General features: G+C 56.5%; 2 protein-coding genes across 3 annotated transcripts; one reads left to right on the forward strand and one right to left on the reverse strand.

The window, feature by feature from the left end:
- Mapk8ip1 (mitogen-activated protein kinase 8 interacting protein 1) lies at positions 1 to 17,778 on the forward strand. 2 transcript variants are annotated; one of them, XM_057780881.1, is made up of 12 exons: positions 1 to 241; positions 10,054 to 10,159; positions 12,137 to 12,439; positions 13,768 to 13,849; positions 14,008 to 14,817; positions 14,955 to 15,030; positions 15,398 to 15,570; positions 15,794 to 15,903; positions 16,048 to 16,164; positions 16,302 to 16,372; positions 16,475 to 16,573; positions 17,031 to 17,778. In XM_057780881.1, exons 1-12 carry the CDS (start codon positions 144 to 146, stop codon positions 17,101 to 17,103), a joined length of 2,118 nt encoding a protein of 705 aa, XP_057636864.1. In that variant the 5' UTR covers positions 1 to 143; the 3' UTR covers positions 17,104 to 17,778. The 2 variants fall into 2 exon arrangements, with proteins under 2 accessions (XP_057636864.1, XP_057636863.1); XM_057780880.1 differs by lacking the exon at positions 1 to 241 and adding an exon at positions 8,544 to 9,028.
- A 99-nt stretch (positions 17,779 to 17,877) lies between these two features.
- Positions 17,878 to 19,066, reverse strand: Frey1 (Frey regulator of sperm-oocyte fusion 1). The gene is made up of 3 exons (XM_057780882.1): positions 18,405 to 19,066; positions 18,169 to 18,242; positions 17,878 to 18,003 (listed from the first exon to the last, which is right to left on the reverse strand). Exons 1-3 carry the CDS (start codon positions 18,506 to 18,508, stop codon positions 17,882 to 17,884), a joined length of 300 nt encoding a protein of 99 aa, XP_057636865.1. The 5' UTR covers positions 18,509 to 19,066; the 3' UTR covers positions 17,878 to 17,881.
- Positions 19,067 to 19,804: the final 738 nt, after the last annotated feature.

A 19,804-nucleotide genomic window follows, 5' to 3' on the forward strand; every position in this document is an offset into this window, starting at 1 on the left:
GTCCGGAGCCGCGCCCGCCCCAGCAAAGTCCGAGCCCCGCGGCGGCGGCGGCCTCCTTGCCGCGCCTCCTCCTCCGTCGCCGCCGCCGCCGCCGCTGCCTCCCGCGCCGCGCTCCGCCCGGATGGCCAGGGCTGCGCCCGGGAATGGCGGAGCGAGAGAGCGGCCTGGGCGGAGGCGCCGCGTCCCCGCCAGCCGCCTCCCCATTCCTGGGATTGCACATCGCGTCGCCTCCCAATTTCAGGTGAGGATAGCGGCAGCGGGCGCCCCGCCCTTCGGTTTGGCCTGAAGCCTCGGAATCCCTGGGGGGGACCGGAGGGCGACTTCACTTCCTGGTTGAGCCACCAACCCCTACAACCCAGGTTGGTCCAGGTTGTGGCCACCGCGTATCTACCCTCCCCCGCATCTTCCTTCACCGTTCTATGTCCTGGGGCAGGATGCTCGGATGGATCTGGGGCAGAGACCTGAGAGATCGCCTTTCCCCTCTACCTTGGCGCCGAGAATGGGTTTAGGGTTTGAATGGAATTCCCGGTGCAGCAACCCGCCCAGACTTTACACAAGGTTTACCCAAGGTGGGAGCAGACTAGGGGTTGGGGTCCATGGGCCCCAGTTCTTTCAAGTAGCAACCTTGATGCTCTGAGGAACGAGTCGTGAGCCCCTCCCCTAGCTTGCCTGGCCAGATTGCTAGGCTGTTGTGGGCAAGGTCTTCTGAATTTGGGCAGCTCCCACCTGGTCAGTTGTATAGGCAGAAGGATCGGCCTCAACCAGTGGAACTGCTTGTGGGAGGGGAATCTGCCTGTGAATATCCAAGGATACCGTTGGGGGTCCCTACTGTGATAGATACTGAGGACCCTGATCAGGTTCTATCCACCCTCAAATCTGGTATCAGACCAGGTAAATTTCAGAGACATAGGCGTAATGTGTTGGGTCAATGATGTGCTTCTCTTACACACACACACATACACACACACACAAGCAAGCCAGAGACAGAGAAATGAGAAAAAGAGAGGTGGGGGGAGGGGGAGAGGGAGAGGGAGAGGGAGTGAGGAAGAAGAGAAGAGTGTCATGTCACAGCTCCAGAATCTAGGAGAAAGCAGCTGAGAAATATCTCATTGTTTCCCCATGGCAGGAGCAGGCGCCTTTCTCTCTCCTGGGGCCCTTGCCCGAGCCAGGCCCCAGCTGGGCTCTGGCGCCAACTCATCATCTGCGATGGGGTCTCTGGCTCCCAGATCCTCAGGTAGGCAGAAACCTCCCTAGGATCTCAAACCATGTAATCAGCCCGAGTCCTCCAAGAAGGCTCTGAGCCCAGATGAGAGAACCAGAAGGAGGGGGCCGGAGGAAGGTTCTAGACCTGAAGGAAGGCTGGAGGGCTGCAGCCTCCCGGCTAAGAATTCTGTTCTCCAAAGCAGGTCAGAACTTTGCAGGGCAAGAAAATTCACTGTGAGGGACATGGGTTCAAATCCTAGCTCTGCTGTTTTCTCACTGCCTGATCCAAGCATGCTTTTTTCTTCTTTGGTCTCATCTGTTGAGTAGGCTAAATTAGTACTGATTCCAGCCTGGGAAGGAGATGATAGATAGTACATATGAAGTCGCTGTTCAACGTTAGCTGTGCACACTGGCAGGGGCCTGCAGGAGATAGCGCATATGAAGTCGCTGTTCAACATTAGCTGTGCACACTGGCAGGGGCCTGCAGGAGATAGCGCATATGAAGTCGCTGTTCAACATTAGCTGTGCACACTGGCAGGGGCCTGCAGGAGATAGCGCATATGAAGTCGCTGTTCAACATTAGCTGTGCACACTGGCAGGGGCCTACACAGCTTGTTTCTGTCAAAGTGTTTCTCCACTGGGCCTTCACAACCACCCTGAGGATGGACCTTGGTCTGCTCTTTGTCACGCTGAGGCATTGGAATACAAGGAGGGCAGAGGGGCTAGCGTAGGGACCACAGAAAAGTGAAACTGGGTCAGGACTGGACCCTGAGACTAGGTCTGAGCCTGCTCAGTTCCCCCTCCCTACAGGCTGTACCTCTGGCTTAGGACAGGCTCACACCCCCACTCTGTAGTACACAGGCCTAACTGAGAAGCTGAGGAGGAGGACGCCAACAAGGGACTCTGCGACCAAATCTGGACTATGGGGAGTGAGGACAACAGTGTACCAAAAGGTGGAGGAGTGAGCTGGCCCTCCAGAACACTGGCCTGCCTGTGAGACACAGCAAGCTCGTGGGAAGAATACTGGGCAGTGCTTGGGCCCTGCATAGCCTGCTGCCTACTTCAACAGCTCCATTGCCCTTTCTCTGGTTCCACCTAAGCAGCCAGTGGTCCAGCTCCATCCAACCCTGAGCAGTTATGCTGTCTTGTGACTCTTGGTAGGGTTCTGAATTCAACTGCTCTTTTTAGCTGTGTGCTCCAAGACTGGGCCCTTAAGTCCTTTGAGTCTTTGTTCTTCCAAATGTCTTCTTTAGGTTCTGCTCAGGATGGTCCTAGAACTCGTGTGTGTGTGTGTGTGTATGTTGCTACTGTGAGCTTCTGGAATGTGTAGGTGCTGCGTGTCTACATGTGGCTGTCCCCACTACCCTGCCCAGAGCAGGTGCTCCCCAGCCTTTCTGGCGTGTTATTAAGGCTGGGTGTCCTGGTCACGTTGCTCCCGGAGAGCAGAGCACTGTGAATACTGACCTAAGGGAAGCAGCATGCTAAGAACTTTGTGTACAAGAGTGTCTTCCTGTAGCCACGTGGACAGGCTAGTATTACCCCTGCCTTCAGCTGAGGAAACCAAGGCGCAGAGGGTAGTGGAGCTGATGTGAACCCAGAGAGTCTGATTTCAGCTCTGTCACCAAACCAGAGAGCCCTGGGATCCTGGAGAGCACCTCTGGAGGGGTAAGCGTGTGTGGACTTGAAAGAGGGAGTGCCTGTTGGAAGCTAATTTAAATGAGTATGTTCCGGGTGGTTTTTCTGATTATAGAAATCTTCCATCTGGTCCCTAGTGGTTTGTCTGAATCCAGGGTGGAGCGAGAACTTTTTTTGTTTTTTGCTTTACCTGTTTGGGCACCATTTGGCTTCTTATGTTTGGATTAGCACGTGTATAAATTACTGAGTTACTTACAGCATAGCAAAAAGATATTTTTAACTGGTCCATGTTCTTCATAAAGGAAACTTTAGGGAGAGAATTTGGAGCATAACACAATGGATCCATTGGGCGTGTGGAATAAAAGGGTGGAACGGAACAATCCTCCCAAGTGGAAGGACCCGCAGGACAAAGGGGCATTCATGTGGAGAAGGGAGACCTCACATAGCCACTCGTCAGGGCTGTGGTATGATGCAGGGCTGAGTGTTGCTGGAGGCACAACTCTGCCACTGAGGAAGGAAATGAAATGAGAAAAGAAAACCGGTCCAGGGAATCTCTTATGTAGAAACATGGGCCAGTGACTTCCCCAAGAACACACAGCAAGTTGGTGAGACAGTTGGGATGGAGTGGAGGACCCAGAGTCCCTGTATGGTGTCTACTGACCCTCCCGCACTGCCTGGGCGTGAGAAACGCCCACGGCAGCAGCACAGGGGCTCATTACCCCTGTACAGAGCTATATGCACGGCCTTCGTGGGCCAGGCTCACCAGGAGGGCAGCATGGGAGGTCCTGACATGGGTCTGATCCCCATGGCCTTCATGAGCCAGGCTCACCAGGAGGGCAGTATGGGAGGTCCTGACATGGGTCTGATCCCCATGCAGGCAACAATGTAGGGAGAGACAGACAGTGTCTTCCCAGATAGGCCAAGTGTGGTGGTCTATAGGTTCAGGTCCCACAGGAGAAGGTCAAGCAATCCTCACAGAGGAGGAAGGTACACTGGGAAAGACAGCATGCAAGTGACACCTGTTTGGCAGTGTGGAGAGCAAAGTTGTGCAGGAAGCTGGAGGCTGTGTTAGGATGCTGGACTCTTCAGCCATAAGCGGTCCCTGATGGCCTAGGTGGATATTTTGTGCTCACTCTGGCTGCTGGACAGGGTGAACGGGTAGGCGGGAGACCAGCCATCCTGCTCTTCCTGCAGGCAGGTGAGAAGGCCTGGGGACAGGACAGAGGATGGGACAGACCAGATCCTCCTACTGGAAGGGAGGAGGAGACACAGTGCCAGGGCTCCTGGGGAGATGCGAGCTAGGCAGGCAGTGGTCCAGTCCCCTTGGCATCTTCCAGACTTCAGACTGGTGATCTCTGTGCCCCAGTTTGTGGAGTCAAGAGGGTGGTTGGCTTGGGGTGTGGCGCTTAGGGGAGGACAGGTGGTACTGGGCTAGAACCATGGTCCTAGTGTTCGAGAAGATGGCTGTCACCCGGAGATGGTGGAGGACAAGGTGGCCCAGCAGCCAGGATGGGAACCACCGACCACGTATGGCGAGGGTAGGAGGCAGAATGGCAGTTGCTGCTTCTGGCCTAGCTCCTGGTGAACCTGTGGTATAGACCAGAGGAGACGGCCAGCCTCACACAGTCCACACAGCCAGGGAGGGAGTTCTACTCCAGACTTCTGGCATCCGAGCCCTCGTTTGCGTCTCTGGAAAATGTCAGTCTAATTCTGCCTCAGGAACTAAACGCTCCTATAAATTGTGTTACCACCCGGCCCCTGCTCAGGGGTCTTCTAGAATGTCATCTTTGTCCCCTGGCCCTGCTCACATTCATGTACAACTCTGGGAACCTCCACTGGGTGCTGGCTGTGTTCGGACGTCCCCGACCAGGCAGCCAAGGCCTCCAGCCAAGGCCTCCGTCATCTAAGAGTGTTCATTTAGTGTCTGCATAGCTTACATTGGCTGGGGTGAGTTCAGGAGCCTGAGGCTAGCTCCTGGCCTCCCCCTCAAGAAACTGGCAGTGGAGAGGCTAGGAGTCTGGGGCTAGGATGTGGGGGATAGAGCCAGAAGTTTGCCCAGCAAGGCAAAGGCGAACTCATTTCACCTACCCCACAACTCCCATCCCTGTGGGTCTTGTGTCTTCCCAGGGAAGCCATGGGTCATCCAGCCTGCCTCCCCCCATCCAACCCCCATCTTTTTAAAAGACAGTGTCTCGTGTCACCCAGACTGGCCTGGAACTTGTCTTGAATTCCCGATCCTCTTCTTGTCACCTTCCCAATGCTGGGGTTACAGGTATGTGCTGGGGATCCATTGCACGTGAGGCAAGCGCTCTGTGGGTGGAGCTGTCTCCGGGCTCAGCCTACCCTTCTGCTTATTTTATTGGTTGTCCTTCTCCACATTCCCACACAGACTCTATAATGTTCATTTCAGAAGATGCATAAACTAGAATGCTTGCCCTGCTCTTCCGACCTCACTCTTGGTTAGACTCTCCTCCATGGCTCTAGCAACCCAGTTCTAGCTTGGTGCCTAAAGGGTTCTACAAATTGGATCCGCAGTACCAACCCCATACAACATCATATACTTTTTGTGTGTAAGGGATTTCCACATGTGGAATTGTATGTTTGGGGGTGTTTTGTCCAAGCTGAGTCACCCCACTATTCACAGAATCCTTGCCACATATCCCTGAACACTTTGGACAAATTTAGCAGGTTAACCCTGAGTGGGGGCTGTCCCATGGAAGAACTCATTTCTTTGGTTGAGATTTTGCTGGTGGTGGTGGTGGTAGTGACTCCACCATGGAAGGGAATTAATTCTAGATCAAGAAGCAGCCAGACTACTGGTCCACTGGCTGGGGGATGAGGGTACCCTGAGACCCTGGCTTGCCCTGCCTTCCAGATTCAGCCAGGGCTGTGTTCCCAGAGGTCCAGATGGCCTGCCCTAGACGCTCTGTTGAGAACACAGGAAGTTGGATCCTAAAGGGAACTCGCCTAGACATTTGCGAGGCAAAAATGTAAAGGCCCAGGATTGCTGTAGTTTGTTCAATGCTTATTCGGAACCCTGACCTAGTAAGGGGCCTGCGTGGGTCCTACAACCCAAAGGGAAAGCTTCAGTCATTCCACAGCTACCACTGGGCGGGGCTAAGAGCCACCATGAAGGCTGAGTGCCCTGTGGAGGTAGGACAGGAGGCTAGACAGTGGGGTTCCCTCAGGACCTCTTGAGAGCCAGCTCTGTAAGATTTATGGCTGCCAGAACAGGCCGGACCCCTGGATATCCGGTGGACTCTATCACAAGAAGCCCGCGGGGGGGCGCCATGACTAGTCTCTTCTACGTAGATAGGAAGCTGGAAGACCACAGCTCAAGTGTGGCTTCTGAAAGCCCGCACCTGGCCTTAGTCAATGAACGTTCAGTGCTGTTCTTAGCTCTCCCTTCCTGGGTACAGCGCCTCAGCCTGTTCCTGGGTTGCAGAAATGAGGAAGTGAGGACCAGCTGGACCTGCGGCACTAGGACAAGAGAAGCAAGGCGGCAGGACAGCGGGAAGCCACACGAGAATCCCGAGCAGGATTGCAGAACTCAGCCTAGTCCAGGACAGCGTGGGGAGTGTGGGGTGTGGTCATGGCCAGAACCTGTACAAGGTGTTGCTGGGAGCCACCTCGCAAGAGGGTCTGAACTGTGGGAAGACAGATGCCAAGGTCAGTGCAGCATCTAGTGACCAAACCCAGACGTAGGACCACCAAACATGGCTGTGCTGTGTGTCTAAGCAGCTGAGAACCCCTCAGGGCTGCGTGACTGTTATACTCCTGTGCTACTGCCCAGGCCAGGGCTCCGAGTCCCAAGAAAATGCCTTAGGCACGGTCAGGAGGGACCTCCTGCCTTCCAGCCCTCTCTGTCTCACTGTTGGTGCCCCTGAACACAGAGCTGCCAGGCCCCTTCTGTTCTGTGTCTCCTGGCTCTGCCTGGGAGACTGAGACCTTTGGTGCCAACAGAGGGCAGCCCTTGGCCAGCCCTGCCTCTCCTCCTTTGGCAGCGGCCTCCTCCCTGCACTCTGTAACTCGGGCACACCCTCTCATCCTGAGGTGGCAGGCAGAAAGGAAACCGAAGCTTACACATGTGCCTTAGGGGGCCTCCTCTGTGGGATGGTCCAGAACCCTATCCCAAGGTGGTAAAGACATGTAGCAAGGTTGGTGGCTCCATTGGTGGCATCTTTGAAGATGAGGGGGGATTTGCTCTCAATACCAGGCCTGACATAGGGTCATTCTGCTATCCCACCCTGCTTAGAAGAATCACCCCAAAGGAAGACAAGGGTAATGATAGCAAGGTTTTTAAATGGATGAAATATGTCATGCCCTAGGACTTCTTATCTGTGTGAATTCAGGAAAGAGAAAAGGCAACCCCACCCCCGCTCTCACGGCAACTAAGGATTAATGGAAGGCTCCTGACCCTAGCCCAGGCTCTTCTTATCTTTGTCCAGTTAACTCAGTGCCCTCACCTGGCCTGGCCTCACTCAGACCTGCTGTTCAAGGAAGTGACTCTTCAGGCCATGATGAGGGGCCATGGATACACAGAGACACATCTCTGGCCATATAGAATCCTGCAGCTGCACTCCAAACCCTTCAGCTTGAGAAGGACAGAGACGGAGGCTGTCCTGCGGCCGACACCTGGCATGTATAGTGTGTACATGACACCCCCACCAGCTCTGCCCTCCAGGAGCACCCAGTCCAGATGGGGGCCAAGGGAGGTGCACTCCATCCAACTCTCTAGGATGGGTAGGGCATCTCTGTTGCAACCAACCAGAGTTTAACACCTGCCCTGTGAGAGAGCTAGGAAGACGTCCTAGAGGAAGGTTTTCCTGAGCATTCCTGTGGCATGCCCAGTTTGAGGGCCTGTCACGTGTACCATGCAAGTCCAAGGTTGGGCGCTGTTGGGGCCTAGTACCCATACTTGAGGAGCAAGGCTCAGTAAATAGGTAATTACTCACAAGGCTGCAGTCTCCCCCTTGCTGAGAGCCTGGGAGGGCTTTGAATGAGGAGGGAAGCGATGGTGGTGTCCCTTGAGATTTTGCCTCATGGACACAAGAAGGGCAATACAGGTGTAGCGAATCTGAGGCCAGCAGGCAAGGGCACCTCTTTGCCTGGTGGATGCAGGAACTGGACCAGGGCTTGGTAATAGGGAGACAGGTGTGTGCTGAGGACACCAGCAGAGCTGGGGAATCTGAGGACACTTTCAGAGAAGATGCCCAGTGGGACCCAAGAATGGCTATGCTGCCTGAGTCCCACACCTCGCTGGCAGGCTGCACCTAAGGTTAGCCACAGATCCAAGAGGCGGACTGAGGAGGAAGCTCTGGGCTTGCACCAACCCCCCCCCCCCCCCACACACACACACACACACACTACTTCCATACCAGCTGGCGGCCACACCCCCATGCCTGGAAACCTGTTACCCTTGGGGTCAGAATCTTCCAGGGCAGTTGCTACTAGGGACCTCCAAAGGGGTCATCACTGTCTCCCCGCGCCTGCGCCCGTCCCTCGACCCAACCTCCCTGGCCGTGGGCGGGCTTGCAGAAGCCTGGCAGACACTGTGTGGAGGCGGAGCCTGTGACTGTGGAGATTCGGGTGTCCATTCTTGGGGCACTCTGGAAGCCCCTCCATCTTCCCATTTGGCAGCCTGAGTGTGGCGCTGGCCCTTTAAAGCCGATCAGTGTCTGGCTTTGAGGGGGAAAAAAAACAGATTTCTGCTGTCTGCTTACAAGCCTGGCCTTGGGAGGAGGGTCACTCCAGCCCCCGACAGGGGCATGGGAAGGGCAGGTGGAGCCAGTAGCATTGATTGCAGTAACCCGATCCCGCGGGGGAGGCGGCGACATCGCAGCGCGTCGGGCCACCGAGGGAGGAAGCTACCCGCATCTGAGGGTTGGGCCAGGAAGAGTTGGGGCTGGGGCCCGGGTCGGCAGCTGCGGCCTCCTCTCCGGCCCATCTATTTTTAATGAGCTCCCCAGGCTTCTGCAGCCGGCCGGATGCAGAAAGGCAGGCCCAGTTGGTGGAGGCCAGGAGCCCCAGCCCTGCCTTGAGCTCTGACCCCCCCATCCTTCTGGGCATGAGAGGGCAGTCCTGGAGCCCCGCAGCCCCCTGGCCGGGCAGGGCTCTCCATGCAGCTGGTGCTGAAGATGGATTCAAGCCCAGACAATGACAGCTGGTTGGAGGATCAGTGGGAGCGCTGGTAGGGTCCTGGGGGCTGACCTCAGGGTGGGGGAGGGGTGAGTCAGTCCGGAGGTGCTCCATTGAGCTCAGGGCCCCTGTTCAGACTGAATGAGGTAGATGGCAAAGGTGTGAGTCTTCTAGGTTTCTGGGAGCTGCTCCCGCCCTTCCTCTCCTGGGTGACCTTGGCTGAGCTGTGTGTACCTCTGCTCTGTGCCTAATCTCCTGGTCTCTGGGAAAAGGCCCAGACATTCTTTCCAACTCCCCAGATGTCCCACTTACACTAAGCCAGACAGAGTGCCAGGGTTAGGGTGAGCGGGTTACAGGGGACAGGCAGTCCCCACAGTGGGCACACAGACTGGCTGGGCTGCCGGAAGCCTGTGAGTGTGCTGGTGCCCGTGTTCTGGTACCACTCTTTGTGGGCTAACACAAGCCCAGGCCCAGGCCTCCCCTGACCCCACTTAGTCAGGGTCCTTGCACTAGATGAGATTGTATGGTTGGAGACCGAGAACATAACAGGAAGCTTCAGTTTTTCTTATAACAGGCCGATCCCAGGTTCCCCTCACTATTACCCTGGCTCAATGGTGTGTATTTTTATGGGTGAGAGAAAGGGGTACCGGTTGTGCCTTCTGGTTGCCCTTTGGTTCTTGTTACTGTAGAGTGCAAAGGTTTCTCTGCTCTGGGTACTTCTTGGGGTTGAACTAGCCTTGGCACTTGCTTCGGCCATGGAGACATTTCTCCAGCAGAGCCCCAGCTCTGGATAGTCGGGTCTTCTAGGACTACCTTCTGGTTGGCAGCCGGATGGAGAACTCCCATCCGGTGATGCTGGAGGAACCTAGAGCTGCCTCCTCTGCCACCTTAGGTGGAATGCCTTTTGGCTCCAACCCAGATCCTTCTTCCTCTGCCACTGCTGTAGACAGACTGAATCCTCCATCTGGAAGCTGTCACCTGCCTTCCAGAGGCTTCCCCTGGGAAGAGGAAGATAGCAGCAGGCTTAGCTGAGGCTTAGACCCCCTGGGTTGTAACTTTGGTTTCTATCCCCAACAGGCTCACCCACGACATCAGTCTGGAGGAGTTTGAGGATGAAGACCTTTCAGAGATCACTGATGAGTGTGGGATCAGCCTGCAGTGCAAAGACACATTGTCCCTCAGGGTAAGGCTAGGTCTGGAGAGTCTGAGTGGGCTGGGGACTGGGGACAAAAGTACCCCTATAGTTACAAAGGAGCTTCCGAGTATGTGTGGCACCCCTAAAAGAGAATTAACAATGCCGGAAGCATCTAGTATAATGTTTGGTACATCTTGGGTGCTCAATCCAAAATCCTACTGTTTTGTATTGTTTTCTCAGTGCTATAGCAGGGAGCTGCTTCTTCATTTGTTCAGAGAGAGAGAGAGAGAGAGAGAGAGAGAGAGCGAGCAGGAGGGCTTGAGATGCAGGACAGAGGCAGTGGGGGCCAGAGTGAAGGGAGGGGCCTTTCGGGAGCTTCTTGGCAGAGGCCTGCAACAGTACAGGGTGGAGTCTGGTAGAAATCTGCAGTTCTTTGGAGCAGGGAAGGGAGCCAGGGTGCTGCTGGATTAGCCCCTGAGGCCACGGCCGCCACTGCACCACCCTGGCCACACTACCAACATTTTGGGCTTTCAGTGGCGCCTGCCAAGGGCTTGTTCCAGTACTGGTATTGCTCTGCGTGTCTTGCCTTTACCATAGTGATATGCTGCCTCCTGCCCTTCTGAGTGCCAGGGCACCCATGATAGATGGGAATCCCCATTCCATTGTCAGAACACAAACCAAGGGCTTGCTTGCAGGATATGGAAGGCAGGTGCACTGGGTCAGGTGTCGGAGCCCATCACTTGATCTAACCAGGGAGTCAGTAGCTAGAGGTACCATTTAGATAGCCGTGGTGTGGCTAGGGAAGGGCATCTGTCTTAGTGTTGACCTCCTGCTGCCCTAGCACTTTTAGAAACTTCCAGGCAAAGCCGGACAGCAGTGACGCACGCCTTTAATCCCAGAACTCAGGAGGCAGAGGCAGGCAGATCTCAGTGAGTTCGAGGTCAGCCTGGTCTACAAAGTGAGTTCCAGGACAGCCAGGAATGTTACACAGAGAAACCCTGTCTCAGCAAACAAACAAAAAACCTTCAAGGCAAAGGAAAGCAAGCCATTTTCCGTCCCCATACCCAATCCTGTACCTTCCGGCTAGGCCAGAAAGGATGAAGGCAGAAGCCATTTTTTTCTGGGCTTGGGGAGTGGTCCCAGAGCTGGGTCACAACTCCTCTAAGGCCCCATACCTGTTCTGGAGTTTGAAACTGTCTCCCACATGCAGGGCTTTCAAGAGGGTCTTCTGCAATTAGCCAGAGGCACCTCCACCCTACCCTAGTAGTGCTAGACTAACTAGGGAGACCCCCCGGTGGGAGCCTAGTCAACGCCTCAGCGACTCCCCCCCACACACACACTTTACAGTGTCTTCTCTGGTAACCTGGAGCATCGGCCCAGCCAGCTCTTGAGGGACTGAGAGTCAGGGGATCTGTCCAAGGTGCCAGGAGTTAGTAGCAAATAGTTTGGGGCTCTAAAGGCACGGTTGGATGAGGAAGTGTGCAGGTTTGACCTGACTGGGAAAGCTCCCCCTCAGAGTCCATCTTCGGGTCCAGTCAGGACCTCCAGTCCCCACTGCAATCTTCCTCACCTGGCTAACGAGCACTCTTCCCAATTTGGTTCAATGGCCCCTTCAAACGCCCGTTTATCTCACCCATCCCTATTGGGGCCGGAATTCCTGGGCGACCCCTAGGTCTCCATGGCAACAGTGGTGATTTCACTCTGGGCTCGGCTTACCACCCGGGTGAGGTCACTGGCCGTTGCCAAGGAAACGGGAGGGTGCAAGGAGTCGGGAGGGGGGACCGTGGGAGCGGAGAGGCGTAGGCGAACTTCTGGCCTGGGGATACGGCCTCGCTGAGGGGCGAGGGGGAGCGGTCTAGTGCTCGGGTCTCTGCTCGGCTCCCTGTCTTCCTCCCCTCGCGGCCGCGAAATGGACTCGTCCGGTGGGGAGGCGGGGCACAGCGGCATCAGACCCGCCCTTCCCGAGAGACCCCTCCCCCGCTCCCAAGGCCCCGCCCCTGACTCCCCTTCGTCCGCGCCGCGCAGCCCCCGCGCGCCGGGCTGCTGTCTGCGGGTGGCAGCGGCAACGCGGGGAGCCGGCTGCAGGCGGAGATGCTGCAGATGGACCTGATCGACGCAGCAGGCGACACTCCCGGAGCCGAGGACGACGAGGAGGACGACGACGAGCTCGCCGCCCAACGGCCTGGAGTGGGGCCTCCCAAAGCCGAGTCCGGCCAGGAGCCGGCGCCTCGCAGCCACGGCCAGGGCCCGGGCACCGGCAGCGGGGACACCTACCGGCCCAAGCGGCCCACCACCCTCAACCTCTTCCCGCAGGTGCCGCGGTCTCAGGTGAGGCACATCTCGGCGGGGCAGAGCTGAGGGGGCGGCGCCCGGGATGGACAGGGAAGATGGAGGGGCGTGGGTGGGTTCTGCTGGTGGTGGGGTCGAGGACCCTGTCACGGTGCCTGGGGAAGGATAGGTTTTCTGCAGGAGGGCCAGAGGAAGGACTTGACAAGGGGCAGGAAAGTCCTGAGAAGTCGGTCCGATTGGCTGGGTGTAGAGCCTGGAAAGGGTTGAAGGTGTTGCCAGGGATTCCAGTGGGGAGATTTACAGGGACCTAACAAAGGAGCTGGGTTCCCCCGGCTGTGACAAGGTCATCTTTGGGTTGGGGGCTTCTGTGAAGGTTGAGGCAGCAACAGCGCCTAGAGAAAAGAGCATCTGAAATGGAATGAAGCCGGAGTGGGAATTCAGGGTCTGCAGCCAGTTGGACATCTCAGCAGCTGGGCATTCCAAAAAGCAACACTAGAGACGGGGGTTGGAGTTGTTTGACTGAGTTGGGGGCCTAGGGCCCCTGGCAGGTGGCTGGATGCCAAAGAGGGCTGCCTTGACCCATTGTCTTGTTTGCCTAGGCAGGAGAGGTGCTGGGAGGGAAGGAGCTGGGGAGGTGGAGCTACCGGTGGATAGTTCAGGGGCTTCATGGAAGAGCTTGCTCCCTTTCCCAGAATCCTCTGGCATGGACTCTGGCCGCTCAACTCATGAATGTGTGTGTTGCTTATGGTGTTCCCTGGAGAGGGAGCCCAAGTTGTGTGTGGAGAGCCCTGCTCAGGGGTCCCAGGAGGCTAAGGATGTGGGATGTGTGAGCATTCTGGGAGATCCAGGAAGTAGGACTGCCATTCCTTAGTCACGTGGGGTGAAGTGGGGGTGAGTGTTATGGAGTCATGGTTCGAGTGATTCATCCAGGCCCACAGGACAGCTTCTGGGGAGACCCTTCCTTGTGCCAGACTGCACCCACCACTTTGCTGGACCCCAGGTTTCTGAGTCCGTCACCCTGTCCTTCACCAGGCTGGGTTTGAGCGTCAGAACATGGCTTCCCTCAGTGTCTGGGGCTGCTGTCTGACTCTCCTGTGGGAGCTGTGCTGCTCACACCCCCCCCCCACTGCATCCTCCCCTCAGCACCCACACTGGCCAGCACCACTACTGCATCTCTTGAGGGTGTCTCCAAGCCAGCAGGCCTGGGAGAGGGCGGTAATTTCCCACCCCTGCCTGCTATAGGGGAAGATTAGCAGAGAGGCCTAGGGCAAGGCCAGATGGGGTGGCCGATGGGGGCAGGCCCAGGACCTCCCAGTGCCGGGCACTGCTGGCTGCCTCTTCATAAGAACCCTTTGTCCTCTGCACAGGACACGCTGAACAATAATTCTTTAGGCAAAAAGCACAGTTGGCAGGACCGCGTGTCTCGATCATCCTCCCCTCTCAAGACAGGTAAGTGAGGCTTCTCCCTGAGCTAGAGACCCAGCGGTCCTCACCTGGCCCACCTGGGCTGAGGTCACCCAGGAGCCAGAGACTGGCTGCAGAGGGAGGAGGAGGGACAGGTGTCTGGAGTGGGTCCGGCTCTCAGTACCAACTTGTCTGTCTTCTAGGGGAGCAGACACCGCCACATGAACACATCTGCCTGAGTGATGAACTGCCACCCCAGAGCAGTCCTCTTCCCACCAAGGATCGAGGCACCTCCACTGACAGCCCTTGCCGCCGCAGCACCGCAACTCAGATGGCACCTCCGAGTGGTCCCCCTGCCACTGCACCCAGTGGCCGGGGCCACTCCCATCGAGACCGAATCCACTATCAGGCAGATGTGCGGCTAGAGGCAACTGAGGAGATCTACCTGACCCCAGTGCAGAGGCCCCCAGACCCTGCAGAGCCCACCTCCTCCTTCCTGCCACCCACGGAGAGCCGGATGTCAGTTAGCTCGGATCCAGACCCAGCAGTTTATTCGGCAACTGCAGGACGGCCACACCCCTCCATCAGTGAAGAGGATGAGGGCTTCGACTGCCTGTCATCCCCAGAGCGAGCCGAGCCACAAGGAGGGTGGCGGGAAAGCCTTCGGGAGCCACCCCCGCCTCCACGGGCCTCACTGAGCTCAGACACCAGCGCCCTGTCCTACGACTCGGTCAAGTACACGCTGGTAGTGGATGAGCATGCGCAGCTTGAGCTGGTAAGCCTGCGGCCATGCTTCGGAGACTACAGCGATGAGAGCGACTCCGCCACCGTGTATGATAACTGTGCCTCTGCGTCCTCGCCCTACGAGTCAGCCATTGGGGAGGAGTATGAGGAGGCTCCTCAGCCCCGGCCGCCCGCCTGCCTCTCAGAGGACTCTACGCCTGATGAGCCTGATGTGCACTTCTCGAAGAAGTTTCTGAACGTCTTCATGAGTGGTCGCTCTCGCTCCTCCAGTGAGTCAGTGAGCAGGGTATGGTGGGGGCTTTGGCCAGGGAAGGCTGAGATGGCACATAGTCTGTCTGAGAGCAGGCCAGAGCTTTCTACTTGCCCTAAGCCGAGGCCACCTCCTCCAGCCTATGACTTTCTACAGGTGCCGAGTCCTTCGGGCTGTTCTCCTGTGTCATCAACGGGGAGGAGCATGAGCAATCCCATCGGGCCATATTCAGGTGAGGGCTGCCCCCTTCCATGCCAGCCCATCATTGGCATCCCCTCAGCTGCTGGGGAACAGTATCCCCTTGTAGGAACTCAGCTTAGAGACAAAATGATGAGGTGTTATGAGGAAGCTGGATCTGTGCGCTGAACCTGGTTAGGGGCCAGAGCTGCCTGCCCTGCATAGAACCTGTGCCCCATCTTGCCTTCCTCCCTGGCCTCTGAAGTCCTGGGTAGCTGATGCCTATCTGAGTGCCATGTGTCCCTGGAGGGGCCGCATTGTGACAGGCACATGGGCATTTTGCAAATGTCAACTGCTCAGGGTCCCAGACTGGGTCTGGCTAAAGAACCCTGATGATCAGTACCACATGTCCTTGGGGACAGGTTTGTTCCTCGACATGAAGACGAACTTGAGCTAGAAGTGGATGACCCTCTGCTGGTGGAGCTGCAGGCAGAAGACTATTGGTACGAGGCCTATAACATGCGCACAGGAGCCCGAGGTGTGTTTCCTGCCTACTATGCCATTGAAGTCACCAAGGAGCCCGAGCACATGGCAGGTAGTACTTCCCTCCAGTTTGGTCCCACCCACCCCTGCATCTCCCCAGCAAACTTGGCTGCTAGTGAACACGCCCCCCAGGTCTCAGCTAATCAGGGAGGCGAGCAGAGGTCATTTCAGTTCTGCCAAGTAGCACCCCCACTGCCCCACAGGCTGCACTCTCCCTTCTTGGCTTGGCTCTGAGCCCCATGCTGAGGTTCTCTTATTGTATGGTTGCTTTCCAGCCCTTGCCAAAAACAGCGACTGGACTGACCAGTTCCGGGTGAAGTTCCTGGGCTCCGTCCAGGTTCCTTATCACAAGGGCAATGATGTCCTCTGTGCCGCTATGCAAAAGGTACCCAAATCTGACTCCTGGGGACGCCGATCCTCAGCCAGCCCCCTCTGCTGGGGAAAAGGACAGGGGTCTGGAGGTGGACCTGTGATGTGAGGGATCCAGAGAGAAACTCAGAGCTTCCCTGTGTTTCGGTCCCTCATGCAGATTGCCACCACCCGCCGGCTCACCGTGCACTTTAACCCACCCTCCAGCTGTGTCCTTGAGATCAGTGTCAGGGGTGTCAAGATAGGTGTCAAAGCCGATGATGCTCAGGAGGCCAAGGTGACTTCCTTCAAGCCCCAGCCAGCCCTTTGTCCCACATGCTTCTCCCTCCCCGTGTGCCCACCTTTTCCCTATTTGCCCCTCCTGCCTACTTCCCCTGCAAGCTGACGGTCTTGTTTCTCTCATCCCTCCTGTAGGGAAATAAATGTAGCCACTTTTTCCAGCTAAAAAACATCTCTTTCTGTGGATACCATCCAAAGAACAACAAGTAAGTGGGAGAGGCAGACAGAAGAGCCCCACTGCTAGGCTTGGGCCATCAGAGGTAAGGGTAAGTAAGAATTCTGTCTCACACATGCCTGCCTTCCCACAGGTACTTTGGGTTCATCACCAAGCACCCTGCTGATCACCGGTTTGCCTGCCATGTCTTTGTGTCCGAAGACTCCACCAAAGCCCTGGCAGAGTCTGTGGGGTAAGTGTGTGTGTTGGTAAGGGTCTGCCCAGGTAATATGCCCTGTCTCAGCCCTGGCAGAGCCTGTGGGTAAGTGTGTGTGTGTGTGTGTGTGTAAGGGTCTGCCCAGGTAATGTGCCCTGTCACAGCCCTGGCAGACTCTGTGTGTGTGTGTGTGTGTGTGTGTGTGTGTGTGTGTGTGTGTGTGTGTGTGTGTGTAAGGGTCTGCCCAGGTAATGTGCCCTGTCACAGCCCTGGCATTTTCTCCTGTGCAGTGCCATTGTCACCCTGTCCTGGAAGAGGCTGGGAGGTCCTGAGAAGCCCAGGGTCTGGGGCACTTCCTTGTTAGTTAGCTGCCTGTTCCTCTCTGGGAGATGACTGCCCAGAGCACAGAGCTATGCTGCCCTGGAGTTCTAAAGTGCCTTTGGGAGAACCTGGGTTGAGGCCCTGGTCACCCCAGCTGTCCCCCATTTTCCAGGCGTGCATTTCACCAGTTCTACAAGCAGTTTGTGGAGTACACCTGTCCTACAGAAGACATCTACCTGGAGTAGCGGCGCCCCCACCCTCTGCAGCCCCCAGCCCCAAGCCAGTACTAGGACAGCTGGCTACGGACAAGACGTGGCACTGCCACAAGAGAATGGGGAAATGAGGGCTGTTTGGGGGTGGGACGGGGGTGGGGAGAGGCAGATGCAGTTTATTGTAATATATGGGGTTAGATTCATCTATGGAGGACAGTACAGGCTCTCCGGGGGCTGGGAAAGGATAGGGCTGGGAGGTCAGGCCTCTGACCACAAAGGAATCCCCTAGGAACAGAGGTACTGCCCTGCCCTGGGCCTTGTTTCATGCCAGGGACCGTGGCTTCTCTGGCACTTGGCTCCTGCCTTGACAAAGCCCGTTCCACCTGGAAGTGCCCATCTTCCTGTTCCCACCTCACCTAGAGCCCTGAGCTCAGGCTGAGCCCAGCCGCCTCCCAAGGACTTTCCAGTAAGGAAATGACATACAGGACAGCGAAGACCCTGTTCTCAGCTGGCATCGTGGGGCCTCCAGGCAGCTCTGACCTCCAGCCTGGCCAGCTTGCTGGTCCTGGCCTGCTTGTGTGCACTAGGAAGGAGAGGTTACAGCAAGCCCTGCCTGGCAGGGAAAGGCAGTCTCTCAGCCGGCCCCAGCCAATCCCATGCTGTCTTGTCACCTGGCGACCACCATTAAAGTGCCATTTCCTGTCTGGATCACAGTGGGTGTATTTACTTGGACCCCTGCTGGGCCTTATCGTCACACACAGGCTAGCAAGCCAAGCATTCGCTGCCCAGAATAGCTTTATGCGGGTTCCCATCACAGGTTCACGTCATAGTAATAGTCAGCCATGTTGGGCCCATCCCGCTTGCGCTGCTGGGCCTGAGAGAGAAGGGGTCGGGGCCCTCGTGGCCACGGGTGCTTGGGTCTGATCCCATAGTCTAAAGAGAGAAGAGGATAATGGTGGAGAGAGGAGCTCCTGACTTGGAATGGGGTTGTCGTGAGCTCTGAGGTTGCAGTCTGGGAGTAGGAGACACAGGGCTTGATCCTAGGGGAGCTCTAGGGGCATCAGCTGTGGAAGGCGGGAGAGGAGAGAGAAATACTACCATCCACTAGGTCTGAAAGCGGCTGCAGGAGTTCCAGCGGGGATGAAAATTCCTCAGGAACAGATCGCTGAGACCTACGGGAAACGTCGGGCTGGGCTGAGCTGAGCCCTGGCACCAAAGGCCATTCCCATTTGGTTTGTGCTACAGCCCAGTGTGAAAACTTGATAAACTAACCCTTCCCTGGATGACAGTCAGCCTCACCCAGAGTCTTCTAGGCCCTGAGGCTCTGGCCTTACCTCTGGGGCTGAGGTCGAAGGAGTGCGCCTGCCAGGATGAGGTAAAAAAGGAAGAGACTGAGCCCAGCCCTGGGGTACAGAGCCCCCAGCATGGCGAGAACCATCTGTATACAGTCCCTACTGTGGCTTCTGCCTGCCCCTCCCCCAGCAGGACAGAACTTGGTGCCAATTCTCAGGGCCACCTCATAAAGGACATTAGTTCCAGGGCTCAGCGCCAGCACTACCTCTCTTTTTTCCTGGAGAAGACTGTTTGTTTCTCAAGACAGGGTTTCTCTGTATCTACAGTCCTAGCTGTCCTGGGACTTGCTCTGTAGACCAGGACGGCCTTGAACTTACTGAGGTCAGTCTACCTCTGCCTCCTAGAGTGCTAGGATTGGAGACTTTTTTGAGACAGTGTAGCCTTGGCCATTCTGGAACCCACTTTGTAGACCAGGCTGGCTTTGAACTCAGAGATCTGTCTGCCTCCACCTCTGCCTCTCAAGTGCTGGCATCAAAGATGTGTACCACCACCGCCAGGCCCGGAGAAGGCTCTTGTCCCATACAACTGCTTTAGTATTGTAGCCCTGCCAGGATACCTCCCGTCCTCAGTTCTAGGGACCTGGAATCACATATGCTATTCAACTCCAAAGCCTCATCCATCACTCTTGACTCCTGGACGCCACCATATTCCTCCCCTACCCACAGTCCCCATGGTCTGCTGCGTCATTCATCCCCTGCCCCACTACCTTGACTGAGCCTCTCCCACATCCCGCAGACGTCCCCCACCCTTTCATCTCTGCCCACCAGATTGTTCCCTGGGCCTCATGCCATCCACTCCTCATGTCCCTGCAGCATGGCACTTGAGGGTTGTGCTCCAAGCCCCTGCCCCAACTGCAGGCAGGAAACTGATGCTCTGGGTGAGGGGTGTGGCGTGGTGGCTAGTCTCTATCCAGCTCCAACCTGACAAAACCGCTACTGGTTTTGCGTTTCACAAGCTGCTGGAAGGTTTCCTTCTCCTTTGCCATCACTGCCAGAGGCAACACCACCTCCATCTTCACGATCTCAGTACACGGATGTACCTGGTAGTTAGGGCCTGCAAGGCAGGGACCACGTGTTGTATGGCGCCAGAGTCTGCTAGTGTAGGTACTCAGGATGCTTGTGAGGCTGTGCAGAGGGTCCACAAGCTGCCCTTTCTACTGCTCCCGCTCAGAGCCCAGGGCTGTGCTTCTCAGCATTACATGGCAAGCATGTCCGCTTGAGCTGGGCTAGGAGAGCACAGTGGAGGAGAAGCCTGAAGGAGAGGTGCAGTGTTCTCCAAAGTCAAGAGACCTGCTTGAAGGACAGGAACAAGGTAGGTGTGACAGCTTACTTTCTAGTCGTACACTGAGACAGCCTTGAGTTTGAGGCCAGTGAGACTTTTG

Source organism: Chionomys nivalis, chromosome 9, assembly GCF_950005125.1.
Source record: "Chionomys nivalis chromosome 9, mChiNiv1.1, whole genome shotgun sequence".
NCBI classification, from domain to species: Eukaryota; Metazoa; Chordata; class Mammalia; order Rodentia; family Cricetidae; genus Chionomys; species Chionomys nivalis.

Coding starts and splice junctions, on each gene's coding strand:
- Mapk8ip1 (XM_057780881.1), top strand. CDS start 144: ATGGCGGAGCGAGAGAGCGGCCTGGGCGGAGGCGCCGCGTCCCCGCCA. Junction 12,440..13,767: donor CGCAGGTGCCGCGGTCTCAG/GTGAGGCACATC, acceptor TCCTCTGCACAG/GACACGCTGAACAATAATTC. Junction 15,031..15,397: donor TCCCATCGGGCCATATTCAG/GTGAGGGCTGCC, acceptor CCTTGGGGACAG/GTTTGTTCCTCGACATGAAG.
- Frey1 (XM_057780882.1), bottom strand. CDS start 18,508: ATGGTTCTCGCCATGCTGGGGGCTCTGTACCCCAGGGCTGGGCTCAGT. Junction 18,243..18,404: donor CTTCGACCTCAGCCCCAGAG/GTAAGGCCAGAG, acceptor CGTTTCCCGTAG/GTCTCAGCGATCTGTTCCTG. Junction 18,004..18,168: donor GCTTTCAGACCTAGTGGATG/GTAGTATTTCTC, acceptor TTCTCTCTTTAG/ACTATGGGATCAGACCCAAG.